This window comes from Salvelinus fontinalis, chromosome 3 (genome assembly GCF_029448725.1).
Source record: "Salvelinus fontinalis isolate EN_2023a chromosome 3, ASM2944872v1, whole genome shotgun sequence".
Classification (NCBI taxonomy): domain Eukaryota; kingdom Metazoa; phylum Chordata; class Actinopteri; order Salmoniformes; family Salmonidae; genus Salvelinus; species Salvelinus fontinalis.
In genome coordinates this window covers 41,587,043-41,610,889 of record NC_074667.1, presented here as the reverse complement: position 1 = coordinate 41,610,889, position 23,847 = coordinate 41,587,043, and the positions used below count along the sequence as shown (strand labels likewise).

The following is a 23,847-nucleotide window of genomic DNA, read 5'->3' as shown; positions in this document are numbered from 1 at the left end:
TCCAAATGCTTGAAGGTACCACGTTCATCTGTACAAACAATAGTATGAACGTATAAACACCATGGGACCACACAGTCGTCATACCGCTCAGGAAGGAGACGCGTTCTGTCTCCTAGAGATGAACGTACTTTGGTGCGAAAAGTGCAAATCAATCCCAGAACAACAGCAAAGGACCTTGTGAAGGTGCTGGAGGAAACATGCACAAAAGCATCTATATCCACAGTAAAACAAGTTCTATATCGACATAACCTGAAAGGTCGCTCAGCAAGGAAGAACCCACTGCTCCAAAACAGCCATAAAAAATCCAGACTACGGATTGCAACTGCACATGGTGACAAAGATTGTACTTTTTTGAGAAATGTCCTCTGGTCTGATGAAACAAAAATAGAACTGTTTGGCCATAATGACCATCATTATGTTTGGAGGAAAAAGGGGGAGGCTTGCAAGCCTAAGAACACCATCCCAACCGTGAAGCACGGGGGTGGCATCATCATGTTGTAGGGGTGCTTTGCTGCAAGAGGGAATGGTGCACTTCACAAAATAGACGGCACCATGAGGAAGGAAAATTATGTGGATATATTGAAGCAACATCAGTCAGGAAGTTAAAGCCTGATTGCAAATGGGTCTTCCAAATGGACAATGACCCTAAGCATACTTCCAAAGTTGTGGCAAAATGGCTTAAGGACAACAAAGTCAAGGTATTGGAGTGGCCATCACAAAGCCCTGACCTCAATCCTATAGAAAATTTGTGGGCAGACATGAAAAAGCATATGTGAGGAAGAAAGCCTACAAACCTGACTCAGTTACACCAGCTCTGTCAGGAGGAATGGGCCAAAATTCACCCAACTTATCGTGGGAAGCTTGTGGAAGGCTACCCGAAATGTTTGACCCAAATTAAACAATTTAATGGCAATGCTACCAAATAATAATTGAGTGTATGTAAACTTCTGACCCAGCTGAAATAAATCATTCTCTCTACTATTATTCTGACATTTCACATTCTTAAAATAAAGTGGTGATCCTAACTGACCTAAGACTGGGAATTTTTACTAGGATTAAATGTCCGGAATTGTGAAAATGCATTTGGCTGAGGTGTATGTAAACTTCCGACTTCAACTGTATGTGTATCAGACACACATCGTGTTTTCTCTTAGAAACTATTCTGAACTGAAGAAATGTTTTACCACGTTGTTTTATCCTATTGGTGATAGTCAAATACTCTGTGTTATTCTGTAATGTACAATGTACACTGTAATTGTTTGTGTCAATTCTTTCATTATTAGTTAAAATATTAGTTAAATAGAGTAGCTGCATTCCTCGTTTTACAGAGTAATTATTTGACTACCTAAATGCTTATAATTTAGAAGGTCTATTGGTAGTTGTTATTTACACTATCCTCATACTGTAGCATATTCTTGGATGCCACCTTGACATCTCTGATCTGCTTGCCTCAATGAATTAATGCTGGAATATTGGTCGCCAGGATTAGCTATTTGTATCTAGTCTCTTAATAATTGCATAACGGTGCAAGTTAAACATGTTCATTATAGTCATACTGAGTCAGTGATACAATGATTCGCAATCTTGCTAGATCCTCTTGAGACACACAGGGCCTGTTACATTTATTTTGACAGAAAACCATGCAACCACCAATTGAATATAGGCCTACACTCAGAAAAAAAGGTGCTATCTACAACCTAAAAGGATTCTTCCACTGTCCTAATAGGATAACCCTTTTTGGTTCCAGGTAGAAACCCTTCTGTGCCTAGGTAGAACCCTTTTAGGCTCCATTCCACAGAGGGTTCTACATGGAACCAAAACAACTTCTACTTGGAACCAAAAATGGTTCTCCTTTGGTCACAGCAAAATAACTCTGTTGGAACCCCTTTCTCAAGTTTAGCCTGTAAGTTTACACCATTTCAGTCTGTACTCAATCATCTGCCCGGTATTCAAGATAACGCGCAACATAGTACCACCACCTTTAAAAGGTTTTCGTCAACCTCTGCTCAGACTTAAATAGCAGTGTTCCAAGAACCTCCACTATGGGTGACTGTAGTATCCTCAAACGGACAAAAATGAGACACAATGATTTTAGATCCCAATGGGTCTTTATTTTCATACTGTATGCTCCCACTCTCATCACTATCTCCCTTGCCATCTTCTCACGTCTTTTCTTGGATCTCCACACACACACACACACACACACACACACACACACACACACACACACACACACACACACACACACACACACACACACACACACACACACACACACACACACACACACACACACACACACACACACACACACACACATCTTGTTTACATTTCTCACGTTTTAGCCATCCAGCTGAAGCCTTGGAAGGATCATGTTGCAATGACATGGGCACAGGGGCATGTATGTACAGTCCTTTTCGTGTGGCACCAAATGAGTTGAACAGGAGAATAGGATTTGGTTGCTTGTGGAGGGAGAGCAGTGTGGGTGGTGGGTAGAACAGCTGCAGTGACACTGATTGATTTCTCTTTCTCTGGCTCATCACTTCTTGAGACATTCAGTTTTCACTGAATGAAGTAGCCTACCCATCTCCATTTACAATTTCATGAATCAATTAAATAAATTATACTATAGCACATTCAAACATTCAATTACATTATTATTGTAGACTATAGGCTACTCCGGTATCTACCATGTACAATACCGTAATCATTGAATGAAGTAGCGTACCCATCTGCATTTACAATTTAATTGATCAATTAGATAAATAATACTAGCACATACAGTTACATTATTGTAGAATAGGCTACCCCTGTTTCCAGACTATATTAGGATACCGTTATGATTTCGTTGGTCTTGTCAGGCATGATTTAAGGTCTTCGATCGAAGTTGTATGTTGTACCTCGTTTCCCTTCTTCATTGAAAAGTACTTATGCATCCCCCATTCAATTCAGCTCGAGTGTGAATGTGTAGGCCTAGTGACAGTGGAAAAATTGCACACAATGGCATGTCGAGGTAATGTATTACAATGTAAAATATGTATATCCTAAAGCAATACATGTGTATATTTTCATGTACAATTGAATTCATCCATGAAATAAATAATACTAACACATAAAATTATGTTATTATTGTACACAGCCTACTTGACACAGTAAATCATATTGCCTATGTGCCTTCAACTCGTTAACAACAAAAATGTATTATTTTCAAATAAACCAAATTTGCTATATCAACACAGTAGGCCTAAATATTTCCTAATGATATCACAACTTAAATATAGCCTACTTACTCCTCAATCGGATCAAAGACATCTTGGTAATTCTTCCCATCGTCTCTAAGGAAACTATCTGGGGAAGACACTCTCGAAAATTGCGTCTGCCGCTTGTAAAAAAACGAACAAATGAATGTCGCCCGCCGAGCTCTCAAATACCGTGCCAGTCTCTCACTTTATGAACGGCCACGGCTATCCAGATTCCTTGGGAGGTCCTTACCCTGAACCTTAAACTATAACCCGTAACTAACACTAAAATTAACCATTTTACATTTTTTGTTGATTGCGGAAGTCTCTTCCCAAGGTACCCGAATAGCACGGACCCTCTGGGAAAGCCTATGAACTTCTCTATTCGACTGAAAGCCACTGACACAACTCTTATTGGTTGTCTGATACTGGGAACTGGTAACAACACCGTCTGTGATTGGCTAACAACATTTAGATATGCATACAGCGAGATAAGATAAGATACCATCCCATGAGGAGTTGAGGGAAAGACAGATTACCTATAGATTGGACATAATATTTTCTAGGCCATTAGCGATAACAGGAAATACACAAGCCGTAGGCTACACTATAGTTCAAGGTGGCTACATCGGAATGTCGGCTTGCACAGGAAAATCAGTACATAACTAAGATTTATGGTTGAGATATAATCAACATAAATATAAACTATGCACCTTATGACTTTCATTAACATGCAGGCGTCACGCAGAGGTTAGCCACAGGGTGGTACTGTTGCCTAGGTTTATTAACACGCAGGCGTCACGCAGACGTTAGTAAGGCGTTGGTCTCATGTCATGCCAGTTAGACGTTCAATGGTAGGCTACAGTCACACGTGGTACGGTTGCCTAGGCTTCATTTTGGCTCATATCACCCCTCATAGCGCACATTTTCAGGTGACGGCTATGCAAAAAGTCTACAGCTTGGTGCACGCGAAGGAACTGCGCAGGCAACCAGCCGTTTTATGACAGCAATTGCTACACTAGTTTGTAAAGATAAAATGACCAACTGATATACCAAATGGTTTCTTCAGCTGCACAAATAATTCCCTCTTCCTCAAAATACCGAATAGTTGGCAGCAACACTAATTCTGTAGCTAACTAGCTACTACCACGTTCTAACTAATTTGTTGCACGTTTTCATTATTTATCGGAATGTCGGACACTTTAGGGGACGGAAAGTTGGAGCTGAAACAAGCCAGCAAAGAAGTAAAGGAGAGCGAGAACGTGGCGGAAAAATACACAGCCATGACAGTGAGCAAGAACAGCGAAATTGTCATGGGTGAACTGTCAGTGTCGTCCGCTGCGTTTAGTGCGGTCCCTGCTCACAAACCTGTCAAAAAGGTAAGACACATTAGCTATGTACGTATGTGTTTCTTTTGCTACTTTTCTTATCTTCACATCATGTCCCATTCAGGATGTCCCATCTAAACATAACGTAATTCAATTATATTACTGACCTCGTTAGTAGCTTCTGTAATCCAACCATTTATTCTCAATGCATTTTATAGTACTATTGCAGGTGTACACTTGGTGCAGTAATTTACGGTCTATGTCTGTCACCAACCCCCATAACCAGTGGTGATTTTGGCATGTAAATCTTGGTGGGGCAAACACGTTTTTTAGATGCATGCCAGCAAAGCCACTACACACAACACTAAACAATACATTAATTGCACTATAACGGTGACAAACTGTGCCCACAAACTGTTGGGGCCTACATAAATCTGCCCCTACAGCAGAGCTTTCTTTTCAACACCATGGAGTGAATCCTTACCACTGCTACATCTGGCTATCAGCGGAGCCTTGTCTGAGTGTATTAAGCCTCATTTACTTCCTTTTTGCTTAAACAAATGTTGTTTCTACTGACAATTGAGCTGTACAAACAATGGTATACGGGAATAATGAGCAGATTAGAGGGATTCCGTAATTTCGATTAAGACATTAATGATTGAGCAAGGACGGATGTAGTCAGTATAACTTTTTGTTCAGCACGTTTGAAATGTACAGCTACAGAATTCAGAACATGGGCCGTTCTTACGGTATTCTCCCTGTACACCAAGTCAGAACCATAGGATAAATAAAGGGGACATATAAACAGACAATGAAAGCTCTTACAATATTCAATGCTTACATTTCTCTAAAACAGGATATAGGCTATGCACCACCAACAGTAGGCTAAGTTATGAGGGGGAAAGGGACCAAATTATTAAGGTGAGGCACATGGGCTTCCAACAACTTACTACACAACATACTAGATGTCGACCGATTATGATTTTTCAATGCCGATACCGATTATTGGAGGACCAAAAAAAGTCGATACCGATTAATCGGACGATTTTATATTTTTATTTATTTGTAATAATGACAATTACAACAATACTGAATGAACACTTTTATTTTAACTTAATATAATAAATCAATTTAGCCTCAAATAAATAATGAAACATGTTCAATTTGGTTTAAATAATGCAAAAACAGAGTGTTGGAGAAGAAAGTAAAAGTGCAATATGTGCCATGTAAAAAGCTAACGTTTAAGTTCCTTGCTCAGAACATGAGAACATCTGAAAGCTGGTGGTTCCTTTTAACATGAGTCTTCAATATTCCCAGGTAAGAAGTTTTAGGTTGTAGTTATTATAGGAATTATAGGACTATTTAACTATAACATTTGTATTTCATATACCGCTGACTGTTGGATGTTCTTATAGGCACTATAGTATTGCCAGTGTAACAGTACAGCTTCCGTCCCTCTCCTCGCCCCTACCTGGGCTCGAACCAGGGACACATCGACAACAACCACCGTCGAAGCATCGTTACCCATCGCTCCACAAAAGCCGCGGCCCTTGCAGAGCAAGGGGAACAACTACTTCAAGGTCTCAGAGCGAGTGACGTCACCGATTTAAACGCTATTAGCGCGCACCCCGCTAACTAGCTAGCCATTTCACATTGGTTACACCAGCCTAATCTCGGGAGTTGATAGGCTTGAAGTCATAAACAGCTCAATGCTTGAAGCCCAGCGAAGAGCTGCTGGCAAATGCAGGAAAGTGCTGTTTGAATGAATGCTTACGAGCCTGCTGCTGCCTACCACCGCTCGGACTGCTCTATCAAATATCAAATCATATACATAATTATAACATAATAACACACAGAAATATGAGCCGTAGGTCATTAATATGGTAAAATCCGGAAACTATCATTTAGAAAACAAAACGTTTATTCTTTCAGTGAAATACGGAACCGTTCCATATTTTATCTAACGGGTGGCATCCCTAAGTCTAAATATTGCTGTTACATTACACAACCTTCAATGTTATGTCATAATTATGTACAATTCTGGCAAATTAATTACGGTCTTTGTAAGGAAGAAATGGTCTTCACATGGTTGGCAACGAGTCAGGCGGCCCAAAATGCTGCATTTACCCTGACTCTGCTTGCACGGAAAGCAAGCGAAATGACACAATTTCCCTAGTTAAAATAAATTCATGTTAGCAGGCAATATTAACTAAATATGCAGGTTTAAAAATATATACTTGTGGATTGATTTTAAAGATAGGCATTGATGTTTATGGTTAGATACACATTGGTGCAACGACAGTGCTTTTTTTGGGAATGTGCTTGTTAAATCATCACCCATTTGGAGAAGTAGGCTGTGATTCGATGAGAAATTAACAGGCACCGCATCGATTATATGCAACGCAGGACAAGCTAGATAAACTAGTAATATCATAAATCATGTGTAGTTAACTAGTGATTATGTTAAGATTGATTGTTTTTTATAAGATATGTTTAATGCTAGCTAGCAATTTATCTTGGCTTCTTGCTGCACTCGCGTAACAGGTGGTCAGCCTGCCACGCAGTCTCCTCGTGGAGTGCAATGTAATCGGCCACAATCGGTGTCCAAAAATGGCAATTACGATTGTTATGAAAACTTGAAATCGGCCCTAATTAACTTCTTATGGGCAGGTGGGACGGTAGCGTCCCACCTGGCCAACATCCGGTGAAATTGCAGAGCGCCAAATTCAAAATACAGAAATACTCATAATAAACATTCATAAAATATACAAGTGTTATACATCGGCTTATACATCGGCTTAAAGATTAACTTCTTGTTAATCCAGCCGCTGTGTCAGATTTCAAAAAGGCTTTACAGCGAAAGCATACCATGCGATTATCTGAGGACAGCGCCCCGCTTACAAAAGCATACAAACATTTTACAACCAAGTAAAGGAATTACAAAAGTCTGATATGGTGACAAAATTAATCACTTACCTTTGATGATCTTCATATGTTTGCAGTCAAAAGAGTCCATGTTACACAATAAATGTTAATTTTGTTCAATAAAGTCCCTCTTTATGTCCCCAAAAACTCAGTTTTGTTGGCGCGTTTTGTTCAGTAATCCACTGGCTCAAAGGCGGTCACAACATGCAGACGAAAACATCCTAATAGTACCTGTAAAGTTTGTCGAAACATGTCAAACGATGTTTATAATTAATCCTCAGGTTGTCTATTGTCTAAATAATTTATAACATTTCAAACCAATAGCGTCTTCAATAGAAAAGAAAAACAACGAACGGTGCGCAATCGGTCACGGGCTCAAAACAGCTCTGGTTTATTTAGAGTCCACTGAAACAATTTCAGAATACAAGCCTGAAACAATGTCTAAAGACTGTTGACATCTAGTGGAAGCCATAGGAACTGCAATTTGGGTCCTATCCAAATACATACTGTACAGGCATTCAATAGAAAAGTACCCACATCAAAAATATCCCACTTCCTGGATGGATTTTCCTCAGGTTTTCACCTGCCATATCAGTTCTGTTATACTCACAGACATTATTTTAACAATTTTGGAAACTTTAGAGTGTTTTCTATCCAATACTACCATGCATATCCTAGCTTCTGGGCCTGAGTAACAGGCAGTTTACTTTGGGCACGTTTGTCATCTAAACTTCAAAATACTGTCCCCTATCCAAGAGACGTTTTAATCGGCTATCCCGATTAATCGGTTGACCTCTACAAGATACACTTAGAATTACTTATATAGCTACAGTATATATATCTCCCTGGCATGTTACATAATTTATGCATCAGCATTCAATACATTTTTGGACTCCTTGTTGTGCTGTGCTCACTTGAACAGGAAGGTGGCGCGGCGGTCCATTTTCTGGATTTATAGTGCTTTCAAGACAACTGAGAACTCTGGGGGGGGGGAGGGACGACGACAAGGTCGAATCATGACGTCAGTGATCTTCAGGTTAGAGCTCTAGAAAGAGCTTGAGTTCCCGACTTGGAATTCCGAGTTGGATGACCGTTCAAAGCGTATTTTCCCAGTCGGAGCTCTTTTTTTTCTATTTTTTTCCCCCCAGAGTTCCCAGTTGTCTTGAACTCAGTGATGTCTGGGATTTCCCAGTTCTGAGATTCCAGTTGTTTTGAACGCAGCAGAAGTCATCCTGGCTTAAATATATATACAACCTTTTCTGGACCATGGTGTTAAGTGTTTATCCTTTTAAGCTCTGAAAAAGAGACCCTTAAACCCAGACATGGACTACACACCCACTCCACTGAATAGCAGGCTAGTGATTGCTTTGCAACGCTTGCAGTTAGCCACTGATTCCTTCCAAACCACTCACTGTTGAATTTGCGATTTCCAACTTGTTGTGTAATATTTGGTCGATGAGCACTTATACATTTGATCTCTAATTTCTCTTCATATGACAAGGATCGAACAGTAGATTGACGACTTGATTCGGGACGATGACTGCTTGTCTAGCTTGCTAGCTAAGATTTTGAAAGTATGATGACATGATCAGTCCAATCAAAGCTACGGTAGATATAACGTGATTCAGCATCAATGTATCTATGGCCAATGACCTTGAGCCTTGGATGGGCACTTCTAATGTAACTCTATGGCAGGACCCAAGGGGCTTGAATTTACAAGCTATCCCTGTAGATTTTGCAGTGACGTAGTGTCCCCATGACTGACAGAACACTGAACCAATCATGGCGCAACTAGAGAACATTACCAACGCCTACGCTCGTATTTTCCACTGGCTGCCCCACCATCACAGAAAGCATTGAGGTAGGCTGAAACACCTGCATTTTGGAGCTGCCTTACTCAAGAAAGCAAAAAAGAGACCATGTTTGTATGCGGCTTTACTAACTCAATGTTTATTTATAAAAACTTTCTTTTTTTTTTTACATTGTTTGCAAACTGATATGTGACACCTGTCCTGAATAATGCGACGCCACTGTCCATAACCAGACGTAGGCACAGTGTTAACGGAATTTGATTTATTGGCCACAAGCTGTCAGCTACAGTAAGGCCTAGTATGCATTTAAAGTTGTAATATGTAACTTTTTGGGCGACCCGAACAAATTCACATAGAAATGTAAGTTATAGATTTGTCCTTTGCATTACAAGCAATTGTAATAAGTGGTAGATCTGTTCTATGTGCACAATTTCTATGCTTCCTGTTAAGTTTTTGCGTATTTTACTCAATAGTGTGCAACTGCAGTCTGCAATTTGGGGCGTTCCTGCAGGTACCCCCCCATTACCCCATTGGTTCCTTCATGAAACCCCTCCCCCGAGCACCCCATTGGTTCCTGCATAAAATCAGTTAGCTAGCTAGCACACAGTGTCGCTCCGCCTCCCGTCAAGCGGGGGTGAAGGACATGCAGGAGGCTGGGGGAAACCGTATCCTAGCTAGCTAACTGGTTTCACAAAGGAACCAGTGGGATGAGAGGGTGGGCCACCTGCAGGAACGCCCCAAATTGCTGGCCGCAATTGCACCCTTCTTTTTCCTTTCGGTTTATACACCAGCTTCAAACTGCTGAAAATACAATATTTTTGGTTAATTAAAATATATTTCAGATGTTTAGATAATACAGTGATTCTTTACACTGCTTGTTTTGTCACTAAACTGAAATTAGGCGAACTATTCAAATTTTAGCACCCAGGAAAAGGCAAAGTGGAGAAACTTCACACACATACAAACACACCTATAAAAAAACACAATTATAGGGGAATTTCACCCTGGCTCTGCCACGGCATATAGTCATTACTTTAATAACAACATTATTTTTTTATCATTAACTAATACATTTATGCATATCTGGTCTGGGTGGGAAAGCCTCATGCCCATTTCGTAACGGGTCCTACCTGCAACATCAGTAACACCTGCTGCAACATCACTGTACAGCTCTACCTATGTGAGTGCAACCTGCCTAATGATTTAGGCAGGTTACCTTCGCTTCCTTGGGCACAGGGACTATGGTGGTCTGCTTGAAACATGTAGGTATTACAGACTCGGTCAGGAAGAGGTTGATAAAGCCAGTGAATACACTTGCCAGTTGGTCCGTGCATGCTTTGAGTACACGTCCTGGTAATCCGTCAGGCCCAGTGGCTTTGTGAATGTTGTGAATGTTGACCTGTTTAAAGGTCTTGCTCACATCGGCTACCAAGAGCGTTATCACACAGTCATCCGGAACACCTGGTGCTCTCATGCATGCTCCAGTGTTACTTGTCTCAAAGCGAGCATAAAAGGCATTTAGCTCGTCTGGTAGGCTCGTCTGGTAGGCACTGGGCAGAACACGGCTGGGTTTTCCTTTGTAGTTCGTAATAGTTTTCAAGCCCTGCCACAGCCGATGAGCATCAGAGCTGGTGTAGTAGGATTCAATCTTAATCCTGTATTGACGCTTTGTCTGTTTGATGGTTCGTCTGAGGGTGTAGCGGGATTTCTCATAAGCGTCCCGCTCCTTGAAAACGGCAGCTCTAGCCTTTAACTCGATGAGGATGTTAACTAATCCATGGGTTCTGTTTGGGATGTGAACGTAATGTCACTGTGTGGACGATGTCGTCGATGCACTTATTGATGAAGCCGATGACTGAGGTGGTATACTCCTCAATGCCATTGGATGAATCCCGGAACATATTTCAGTCTGTGCTAGCCAAAACAGTCCTGTAGCGTAGCATGTGCGTCATCTGACCACTTGTACGTATTGAGCGGGTCACTGGTACTTTCTACTTTAGTTTTTGCATGTAAGCAGGAATTAAGCCAATCAGTTGTGTTGTGACAAGGTAGGGTTGGTATACAGAAGATAGTCCTATTTGGTAAAAGTCCATATGGCAAGAACAGCTCAAATAAGCAAAGAGAAATGACAGTCCATCATTACTTTAAGACATGAATGTCAGTCAATCCGGAACATTACAAGAACTTTCAAAGTTTCTTGAAGTGGAGTCACAAAAACCATCAAGCTCTCATGAGGACCGCCATAGGAAAGGAAGACCCAGAGTTGCCTCTGCTGCAGAGGATAATTAGATTTACCATCTTCAGAAATTGCAGCCCAAATAAATTCTTCAAATTCTGCGTAAATTAGGCTTTCGTGGTCGAATTGCTGCAAAGAAACCACTACTAAAGGACACCAATAATAAGAAGAGACATGCTTGGGCCAAGAAACATGAGCAATGGTCATTAGACCTAAGGAAATCTGAATTTATCTGTTGACTAAATTTGAGATTTTTGGTTCCAACCGCCGTGTCTTTGTGATACGCAGAGTAGGCGAACAGATGATCTCCGCATGTGCGGTTCCCATCGTGAAGCATGGAGGTGTGACGGTACTTTGCTGGTGACACTGTCAGTGATTTATTTAGAATTCAAGGCACACTTAACCAGCAAGGCTACCACAGAATTCTGCAGCGATACGCCATTCCATTTGGTTTCTGCTTAGTGGGACTGTCATTTGTTTTTCAACAGGACAATGACCCAACACACCTCCAGGCTGTGTAAGGGCTATTTGACCAAGAAGGAGGGTAATGGAGTGCTGCATCAGATGATCTAGCCTCCACAATCACCCGACCTCAACCCAATTGATGGTTTGGATGAATTTGACCACAGAGTGAAGGAAAAGCAGCCAACAAGTGCTCAGCATATGTGGGAACTCCTTCAAGACTGTTGGAAAAGCATTCCAGGTGAAGCTGGTTGAGAAAAGAGTGTGCAAAGCTGTCATAAGGAAAAGGGTGGCTAATTTAACCTCTAACGAGCCTCTACCCCGGATCCGGGAGCACCCCCCCCCCCCCCCCCACACTGATTAGCATCGCTAGCATAGCGTCACAATTAAATAGTAGCATCTAAATATCATTAAATCACAAGTCCAAGACACCTAATGAAAGATACAGATCTTGTAAATAAAGCCACCATTTCAGATTTTTAAAATGTTTTACAGAGAAGACACAATATGTAAATCTATTAGCTAAACACGTTAGCAAAAATCACAATTTTTCTTTGTCCACCATTTTCTCTCAACACCAGTAGCTACCACCAATTCGGCTAAACTAAGATATTGATAGCCACTAACCAAGAAAAAACCTCATCAGATGACAGTTTGATAACATATTTATGGTATAGGATAGGTTTTGTTAGAAAAATGTGCATATTTCAGGTATAAATCATAGTTTGCCATTGCAGCCAGCATCACAAATCTCACCAAAGCTCCTAGAATTACTACAGACAGCAACGTGTATTACCAATTTACTCATCATAAAACATTTCTTAAAAATACACAGCACATAGCAATGGACAGACACAGATCTTGTGAATTCAGACAACATTTCAGATTTTCTAAGTGTTTTACGGCGAAAACACAATAAATCGTTATATTAGCATACCACATACGCAAACGTTACCCGAGCACTGATTCTAGCCAAAGAGAGCGATATCGTATCATCGCCAAAATATATACATTTTTTCACTAACCTTCTCAGAATTCTTCAGATGACACTCCTGTAACATCATATTACAACATACATATACAGTTTGTTCGAAAATGTGCATATTTAGCCATAAAAAAACGTGGTTATACAATGAAAATAGTAGCAAAACAAGCCTGGAAATGTCGGTCGCCATCTTTGAGTGATCTAGTTTAATCAATAGCTAATCATATACTTGACTAAAAAAATACAGGGTTGACAGGAGTCGAAAGACAAATTAGTTCTTAATGCAATCGCTGATTTACATTTTTTAAATTATCCTTACTTTTCAATACAGGTTGCGCCAAGCGAAGCTATACAAAACAAAATGTCGGCGTAAGCGTTTAACATTTTTCGACAGAAACACGATTTATCATCATAAATTGTTCTTACTGTGAGCTGTTCTTCCATCAGAATCTTGGGCAAAGAATCCTTTCTTGGGTCTAATCTTCTTTTGGTCGAAAAATGTCCACTTGTCCGTCGAAATGCCCACTAACGTACGACCGGGACCCCGAAATGTGCCCAGCGCGTCAAAGTGCACAACAAAGCAATGCCTCAAAATCGCACTAAAAGGATATAAATTGCTATACAACGGTTAAAATTAACTACCTTATGATGCTGTTAACACCTATAACGGGTAAAAACATGACCGGAGAAATATTACTGGCTAAACTAACGCTTGGAAGGAGGCGAGTCCGATGTCCTTCGCGCGCAAGGCGCAGGCAGCAAAGGGAAGCTACTTCCGCTATTTGGTGTCTTATAGAGAAACTGATTGCGCAATCGACACCATTCAAAGCGTCATCACGCACTGACATCCAGGGGAAGACGTAAGCAGTGTCTGTTTCTCCATAGCATTTACAGTGAGCTTTAAACTGACTCCAGATCAGTGGCCAAAATGTTTGAAATCTGACTCCCTATCATGAAAAGTGCTGTAGATTGAGTTCTGTTTCACTCAGAGACAAAATTCCAACGGCTACAGAAACTAGAGAGTGTTTTCTATCCAATAATAGTAATAATATGCATATTGTACGAGCAAGAATTGAGTAGGAAGCCATTTAATCTGTAATGCAAATGATGCTAATGAGAAAACAGCACCCCCTATAGTCGCAAGAAGTTAAATAATCAAAAATATATTTGATTTGTTTAACACTTAAGGTTACTAAATGATTCCATATGTGTTATTTCATAGTTTTGATGTCTTCACAATTATTTTAAAATGTAGAAAAAACATTTAACCTGTCTAGGATGAGGGTGCCGCTAGCGGCACTCCCCCCCCACCCCCACTGAAAAACCAGTGCCGCGAAATTCAAAAAAAATATTTTTTTAAAATATTTAACTTTCACACATTAAAGTCCAATACAGCTAATGAAAGACACAGATCTTGTGAATCCAGCCAACATGTCCGATTTTTAAAATGTTTTACAGGGAAGACACAATATGTAAAGATGTAAATCTATTAGCTAAAAATACATTAGCATAATCCACCATCTTTTATTTGTCCACCAACACCAGTAGCTATCACCAATTCGGCTAAACTAAGATATTTATAGCCCCTAACCAAGAAAAAAACTCATCAGATGACAGTCTGATAACATATTTATGGTATGGGATAGGTTTTGTTAGAAACATGTGCATATTTCAGGTAGCTGGCATAGTTTACAATTGCACCCACCGTCACAAATGGACTAGAATAATTACAATGAGCAACGTGTTTACCTAACTACTAATCATCAAACATTTCGTAAAAATACACAGCATACACTAATCGAAAGACACAGATCCTGTGAATACAGACAATATTTCAGATTTTCTAAGTGTCTTACAGCAAAAACACAATAAATCGTTATATTAGCATAGCACATAGCACATAGCAGCCCAGCATTGATTCTAGCCAAAGAGAGCGATAACGTAAACATCGCCAAAATATATTATTTTTTTCACTAACCTTCTCAGAATTCTTCAGATGACACCCCTGTAACATCACATTACAACATACATATACAGTTTGTTCGAAAATGTGCATATTTAGCCACCAAAATCATGGTTACACAATGACAAAAGTAGCCCAGCTGGTGAGAAAATGTTGGTGCGCCATATTAGACAGTGATCTACTCTTATACATAAATACTCATAAACGTGACTAAAAAATATAGGGTGGACAGCGATTGATAGACAATTTAATTCTTAATACAATCGCGGATTTACATTTTTTAAATTATCCTTACTTTTCAATACAGTTTGCGCCAAGCGAAGCTACGTCAAAAAACATGGCGTCCTAAGCCACTAACATTTTTCGACAGAAACACGATTTATCATAATAAAAATGTCCTACTTTGAGCTGTTCTTCCATCAGAATCTTGGGCAAAGAATCCTTTCTTGGGTCTAATCGTCTTTTGGTGGAAAGCTGTCCTCTTGCCATGTGGAAATGCCAACTGCGTTCGGGATGAACTGGAAGCGTGCCCAGCGATTCACAGCGTTTCAGAAATAAATGTCCCAAAATCGCACTAAACGGATATAAATTGCTATAAAACGGTTTAAATTAACTACCTTATGATGTTTTTAACTCCTATAACGAGTCTTAACATGACCGGAGAAAGATTACTCCCAACACTAATGCTTGGAACAGGTGCGGGTCGGTGTCCTCCACGCGCATGACGCACCAAGAAAAGAGTTGCTAGCTACAGGGTTTTTTAATTTATAGTGCCTGTGAACGCGCAATCGACCCCATTCAAATCGTCATCACGTAAAGGCATCCAGGGGAAGACGTAAGCAGTGTCCGTATACTCATAGCATTAACAGTGGCCTTTTAACTGACTCCAGATCAGGGGCCAACATTTCTGAAATCTGACTCCATGTCAGGGAAATTGCTGTAGAATGGGTTCTGTTCCACTTAGAGACAAAATTTCAACTCCTATAGAAACTATAGACTGTTTTCTATCCAATAATAATAATAATATGCATATTGTACGATCAAGAATTTTGTGGGAAGCCGTTTCAAAAATTACACGATTAGCATAAATAGTGACAACAGCGCCCCCAGCCTCAACAGGTTAAATAAAGAAAAACCCTTTAATGAGTAGGTGTCCAAACCTTTGACTGGTACTGTATATATTATATATATATATTTAAAAACAATATATGTAGGGGATTGGAAATGATGCAACCACAACCTATCTGCAATATTAAAGCTGATCTACCCCCTGTTGAAAAAAAACCTTCGGGCAGTTTTCCGTTACTGCCACAATGACATTAAGATAATTTTGTGATACTTGGCCTGGTGTTCTATCGTTAGTAAAATGTTGGTATCATGGCAACACCACTAAAACAAGCTTCTAAGTAGGCTGGATAAGAGGAATTAATAGCATCAGGCAATGATGAGCTGTATTTAGCACTGGTCAGTCAGGGGACTTCACTGTGGATGAGCCAAGGTCATGTAGCTCACACTACGGCCTATCACGTTCGATGGACAAGTGTCCCCTTCCACTGAGGTCCCCCTGCCATCTCCATGACGCCTGCCTGGATTAATCTACAGATCAGACAATCAGGTTGTTGTGTACTCAGAGCATGCGCTGACTAACTGGCAACTGTCTTCACTGACATTTTCAACCTTTCCCTGTCTGACTCTGTAATGCCAACATGTTTCAAGCAGACCACCATAGTCCCTGTGCCCAAGAACACTAAGATAACCTGCCTAAATGACTACCGACCCATAGCTCTCACATCTTTAGCCATGAGTGCTTTGAAAGGCTGGTCATGGCTCACATCAACACCATTATCCCAGAAACCCTAGACCCACTCCAAATCGCGTACCGCCCCAACAGATCCACAGATGATAATCTCAATCGCACTCCACACTGTCCTTTCCCACCTGGACAACAGGAACACCTATGTGAGAATGCTGTTCATTGACTACAGCTCAGCATTCAACACCATAGTGTCCAAAAACTCATCACTAAGCTAAGGACCCTGGGACTAAACACCTCCCTCTGCAACTGGATCCTGGACTTCCTGACGGGCCGCCCCCAGGTGGTAAGGGTAGGTAACACATCCGTCACACTGGGGCCCCTCAGGGGTGTGTGCTTAGTCTCCTCCTGTACTCCTTGTTCACCCACGGTTCACAACAACCTTTCCCTCAATGTGAGCAAGACAAATGAGCTGATCGTGGACTACAGGAAAAAGTGTCCCGAAGAGGCCCCCATTAACATCGAACGGGGCTGTAGTGGAGCGGGTCGAGAGCTTCAAATTCCTTGGTGTCCACATCACCAATTAACTATCATTGTCCAAACACACCAAGGGAGTCGTGAAGAGGGAACAACAACACCTTTTCCCTCTCAGGACACTGAAAAGATTTGGCATGGGTCCCCAGATCCTCAAAAAGTTCTTCATTTGCACCATCGAGAGCATTCTAACCGGTTGCATCACCGCATGGTATGGCAACTGCTTGACATCTGACCATAAGGCACTACCGAGGGTAGTGCGTACGGCCCAGTACATCACTGGGGCCAAGCTTCCTACCATCAGAGGAAAGCTCAAAACATTGTCAAAGACTCCAGTCACCCAAGTCATAACCTGTTCTCTCTGCTACCGCACGGCAAGCAGTACCGGAGCGCCAAGTCTAGGACTAAATGGCTCCTTAACTGCTTAACAACATCAAATGGCCACCCGGACTATTTATATTGACCTCCCCTCTCCATTTGTTTTTACACTGCTGCTACTCGCTGTTTATTCTGTATGTATAGTCACTTTACCCCTACCTACATGTACAAATTACCTCAACTAATCTGTACCCCCGCACATTGACTCGGTACCGGTACCCCCTGTATATAGCCTTGCTATTGTTATTTTATTGTCATTTTTTACTTTAGTTTATTTACTTTAGTTTATTTAATCGGCATGGCCGATTAATTAGTGGCGATTTTCAAGTTTTCATAACAATCAGTAATCGGCATTTTGGACGCTGATTATGGCCGATTACATTGCAATCCATGAGGAAACTGCGTGGCAGGCTGACCACCTGTTACGTGAGTGCAGCGTCAAAAGGACCTTGTGGCAGCAAGGAGCCAAGGTAAGTTGCTCGCTAGCATTAAACATATCTTATAAAAAAACAATCGATCTTCACATAATTACTAGTTAACTACACATGGTTGATGATATTACTAGGTTAACTAGCTTGTCCTACGTTGCATATAATCAATGCGGTGCCTGTTAATTTGTCATCCAATCACAGCCTAATTCAACTTCGCCAAATTGGTGATGATTTAACAAAAGCGCATTTGCGAAAAAAAGCACATTCGTTGCACAAATGTACCTAACCATAAACATCAATGCCTTTCTTAAAATAATTGCACAAAAGTATATATTCTTTAAACCTGCATATTTAGTTAAAATAAATGCATGTTAGCAGTCAATATTAACTAGGGTAATTGTGTCACTTCTCTTGTGTTCAGTGCAAGCAGAGTCAGGATATATGCAACAGTTTGGGCCGCCTGGCTCGTTGCGAACTGTTTCTTCCTAACAAAGACCGTAATAAATTTGCCAGAAATGTACAGAATTATGACATAACATTGAAGATTGTGCAATGTAACAGCAATATTTAGACTTAGGGTTTCCACCCGTTTGATAAAATACGGAATGGTTCCGTATTTCACTGAAAAAATAAACGTTTTGTTTTCTAAATTATAGTTTCCGGATTTGACCATATACATTTTTTGTTTTCTAAATTATAGTTTCCGGATTTGACCATATTAATGACCAAAGGCTCGTATTTCTGTGTGTTTATTATAAGTCTATGATTTGATGTTTGATAGAGCAGTCTGAGCGGTGGTAGGCAGCAGCAGGCTTGTAAGCATTCATTCAAACAGCACTTTACTGCGTTTGCGAGCAGCTCTTCGCAATGCTTGAAGCACAACGCTGTTTATGACTTCAAGCCTATCAACTCCCGAGATTAGGCTGGCAAAACTAAAGTGCCTATAAGAACATCCAATAGTCAAAAGTATATGAAATACAAATGGTATAGAGAGAAATAGTCGACGCGTCATAAATCCTATAATAACTACAACCTAAAACTTCTTGACTGGGAATATTGAACCACCAGCTTTCATATGTTCTCATGTTCTGAGCAAGGAACTTAAACGTTAGCTTTTTTACATGACACATATTGCACTTTTACTTTCTTCTCCAACACTGTTTTTGCGTTATTTAAACCAAATTGAACATGTTTCATTATTTATTTGAGACTAAATAGATTTTATTTATGTATTATGTTATATTAAAATAAGAGTTCATAGTTCCTTCAGTATTGATGTAATTGTCATTATTACAAATATATATATATATATATATATATATATATATATATATATTTATATATATATATATATATAAAATCGGCCGATTAATCGGTATCGGCTTTTTTTGGCCCTCCAATAATCGGTATCGGTGTTGAAATATCATAATCGGTGGAGCTCTAATCAAAACACCAATAGTGCTAGGCTGTGAGAAATATCATAATCGGTTTACCTCTAATCAAAACACCAATAGTGCTAGGCTGTGAGAAATATCATAATCGGTTTACCTCTAATCAAAACACCAATAGTGCTAGGCTGTGAGAAATATCACTGATATAATTATTCTGAAGGAAAACTTCTAAGAACTAGTGTTGCACGGTATACTGGTAATATCATGTTACTAAGATGTCATGATACTTATGGTCCCAACATTTTAGGATACCGTAGTATTTCATATGATATTACCACATTTTCCAGCCCTACTGATCTAAAGAACCTGTTATAAGCGTCTGTTAGAAAATGTTCATAAATTCAGTTACGTAACAGACACATACATGGCAGTTGGATATTACCCAGTGAAGCATGAAGTGTGCTTAAATAAAAGTTCCCTTTGGTGTGGTAGTACGTTTTATTATGGTTTATATTGTAATGAGGTCACTGGGGTCACTGCTGATCATCATCGTAGAGGAGCATGGTGACTTATGGGGGTGTTTGCTTGGCGGCCAGGTGCGGGTACTATTGACTAATGGAATTAAATGGCTAATGACTGACTGCTCATTCTAAAACCACACTGGTGGTGGTGGTGTAAGCAGGATGGGTCAGAATAGGGTATTTTTAGGCTGGACCATATCGGTGGGCCTGGTCAGATCTGCTGCAGTGCTTTTAGGCTTATGGAAACAGGCTTTAATTCCCTTTCAATCCTTTTTATTAGCCAATGACCTCAGGCTCAATTAGCAAGCAGCCACTGCCAGGATTTCACTGGATGGAAAGGGGCACAAAACTTACAAAATCAAAGGGAATGGAACATTAGCAGAGAGACTGTGAGAGGGAACAGATCCAGACTGAGACAATATTGCAAACAGGGAAACGACTCAAGTAAAGGACAGAAGGAGAGAGGAGGGAAGCGGATTAGTCAGGTGGTTGATGGTGGGGGCTATGGTACGGCCCTCTTTTGCCCTCCTGGAGTGGATATTGCTATGATAACAGATGCTGAATGTAACAGCCAGGAGAAGAGCTTGAGCACTGGTGAGGGATGGACGTGGAGCCTGTACTGCAAGTGTGGGGTATGGAGCTACAAGCGGGAGCCATGGCTCAGGCACACAGACACAGGGTGAGTGAGAGGGTGAGGAGTAGTTCTGAGCACTGCTCCATAAAAAACATCTATGACTGAGCCATGCAGCCTGACCGTGTCTCACTTAGGAAGATAAAATAATCAGTCATTTTTTTAATTTGCCTTTTAATTCCAGCTCAGCTAATTTTTTTTTCAAAAGGTTGTGAACTTTCAACACCCTTAAGGTGATATGAGTCACAATGTAGCAAAGTTACAATGCAACCATTTTAATGCTAACTTGCTCAGTTATATTGGTAAGGTAGATCGAGAATCCCCCCTCTAAGCATATGCTGTCAAATGTTTTTCTTTGCAGTTGATAGAGGTCAGCTTTCTGAAAGAGGATTATGGATTTGTACTTAATTTTGCTGTTGTGCAGTCCCGGTTCTCTACAAAAATGAAGTGGATAATTGACTGAATGCAATAGGGCAGGGGTAGGCAACTAGATTTAAACTGCGGGCTGGAACATAATTATAATCATTTGCACACTGCAAATTGAACACAAGTAAGCCCAAAAAGAGATTATATTAATAATAATTTCATAACTTGATTACATTGACACAATCACATCTATTTTTATTTGTGGGAATACTTGGCAACAGATTTCCTAAATTAGACAAAAATTCAGCAAAATATTTCTTTATGTATTTGTTTGGGGCCTCCCAAAAATCACTTAATAAGGGCCGGTATTCCGACCCCCCCCTGCAATAGAGAGTGTCATGGTGGAAACAGTTCTTATAGCCGACAAGAACTTTCGAACGCCAGATTGGCAGTTACCTCAATTCCGGCTTCAATTTAGACTCATCTGCCCTGGGCTTTTTCTGAAATTACAATCCAATTTTCAGGGTAGCAAGAGGAAACGCCTGTGTTAGAGGCAAGAGAGGGGGAGTTCTGGTGAGATTAAAGCAAAGGTAAAACTGGCCACCTCTTCCCTCTAGTCTATTGGCCAATGTACAGTCACTTGATCATAATATGAATGACCTCCGATTGCGCATTTGCTACCAACGGAACTTGCGTAACTGCAAATATTCTCTGCTTTTCTGAAACATGGCTTTTGAACAAGATATCCGCCATGGCAATCCAACTCGATGGATTCTCCATTCTCCGAGCGGACATGACAGTGAAGTCAGGGAAATCGAGAGAGGAAAAGGGGTTTGCCTCTTCATCAACAACAATATGGTGTGCTGACTCGAGCGCAGTGGACCCATTGTTCACTCATCTTCGAATACCTGATGGTCAAATGCCGACCCTTCTACCTCCCGAGGGAATTTTAAGCTGTTATTGACTGTTGTATACATTCCACATTCCATTACATTTAACGAACTGTACAAGGCTATAAACAAGCAGGAAAACTTGCACCCGGAGGCTGCTTTCCTTGTTGCCAGCAATTTTAATTATGCGTCATTAAGACACGTGATGCCCAACTTCCATCAACATGCTTTCTTTGCCACTAGTGGTGATAAAGTCCGAGACTACTGTTACTCTACCCACAAGCAAGCATACAAGGCCCTCCCTCGTCCCCCATTCGGCAAATCGGATCATGACTCTGTACTCCTGCTTCCTGTTTACAAGCAGAAGCTCAAACAGGAAGTACCCATAACTCTCACCTTTGAGAAATGGTCATCAGAATCAGAGATTATGCTACAGGACTGCTTTTGCTAGCTCTGACTGAAATATGTTCTGAGGTGCCGCCGATAGCATCGACGATCTAACAACCTCCGTCACTGGCGACATTAGGAAATGCATCATTGAGGTTGTCCCCACTGTGATGGTTTACTGCTTCCTCAATCAAAGTCCTGGATTAAAGATGCACTGCAGAAATCTCTCCACCATTTCCTGGTTGCTAAGGTTGCTAAAATTCTAATAGTTCGCCTAATTTCAGTTTGTGACAAAGGCAAGCATAGTGTAGAGAATCGTTGTTCCTTCTAAACTACTGTGAAATATATATTTTCCATAACCAACAATATTGTATTTTCAGCTGTTTGAATCTGATGTCCAAACCGAAAGTAAAAGATGCAAAAACAAAACTTAAGAACAGGAAGTATAGAAATAATGCTTATAGAACAGATTTACCGCTTCTTAAACTTGCTTTCAATAAGAATGACAGATCTATAACTCACATTTCTGTGATTTTGGTCTGCTCGCCCAAAAAGTTACAAAATGCAGCTTTAACACAGAGGTTGTCGCTAAACTAAAGGACAGGGCTAATGCACAATTAGGCTATCGCAGACAACCCTGAGGCTACTGCTGAGGACAGGAACAAGTACAAGAAGTCCTGCTACGACCTCCGCAGAGTCCTCAAACGAGCAAAGGGACAATACAGAACCTAGGAGGCTCATGGTTCTCACCCCCTTCCATAGACTTACACAGTAATTATGATGTCCTCCAGCTTATCGGAGCTCTTGCAGCATGAACTGGCATGTTCAATCAATTTCAATCAATTTTATTTTATATAGCCCTTCGTACATCAGATAATATCTCGAAGTGCTGTACAGAAACCCAACCTAAAACCCCAAACAGCTAGAATGCAGGTGTAGAAGCACGGTGGCTAGGAAAAACTCCCTAGAAAGGCCAAAACCTAGGAAGAAACCTAGAGAGGAACCAGGCTATGAGGGGTGGCCAGTCCTCTTCTGGCTGTGCCGGGTGGAGATTATAACAGAACTATGCCAAGATGTTCAAAAATGTTCATAAGTGACAAGCATGGTCAAATAATAATCATGAATAATTTTCAGTTGGCTTTTCATAGCTGATCATTAAGAGTTGAAAAACAACAGGTCTGGGACAGGTGGCGGTTCCATAACCGCAGGCAGAACAGCTGAAACTGGAATAGCAGCAAGGCCAGGCGGACTGGGGACAGCAAGGAGTCACCACGGGCGGCAGTCCCGATGCATGGTCCTAGGGCCCAGGTCCTCCGAGAGAAAGAAAGAGAGAAGGAGAAAATTAGAGAGAGCCAAGATTTTCAAAATGTTCATAAATGACAAGCATGGTCAAATAATAATCAGGAATAAATCTCAGTTGGCTTTTCATAGCCGATCATTAAGAGTTGAAAACAGCAGGTCTGGGACAGGTAGGGGTTCCATAACCGCAGGCAGAAGAGTTGAAACTGGAATAGCAGCAAGGCCAGGCGGACTGGGGGCAGCAAGGAGTCACCACGGCCGGTAGTCCCGACGTATGGTCCTAGGGCTCAGGTCCTCCGAGAGAAAGAGAGAAGGAG

The 23,847-nt window shown here is 40.8% G+C and overlaps 1 protein-coding gene across 2 annotated transcripts in view; it reads left to right on the top strand.

The window, feature by feature from the left end:
* Positions 1-4,098: 4,098 nt before the first annotated feature.
* Positions 4,099-23,847, top strand: part of LOC129848777 (S-adenosylhomocysteine hydrolase-like protein 1) — a 72,146-nt gene continuing 52,397 nt past the window's right edge. Inside the window, exon 1 of one of the 2 annotated variants that reach the window (XM_055915876.1) lies at positions 4,099-4,618. In XM_055915876.1, coding sequence (XP_055771851.1) covers positions 4,430-4,618 — 189 coding nt within the window. In that variant the 5' untranslated portion in view covers positions 4,099-4,429. Of the gene's footprint in view, positions 4,619-20,476; positions 20,637-23,847 lie in introns of those variants that run through there. The other variant, XM_055915884.1, reaches the window with a different exon arrangement.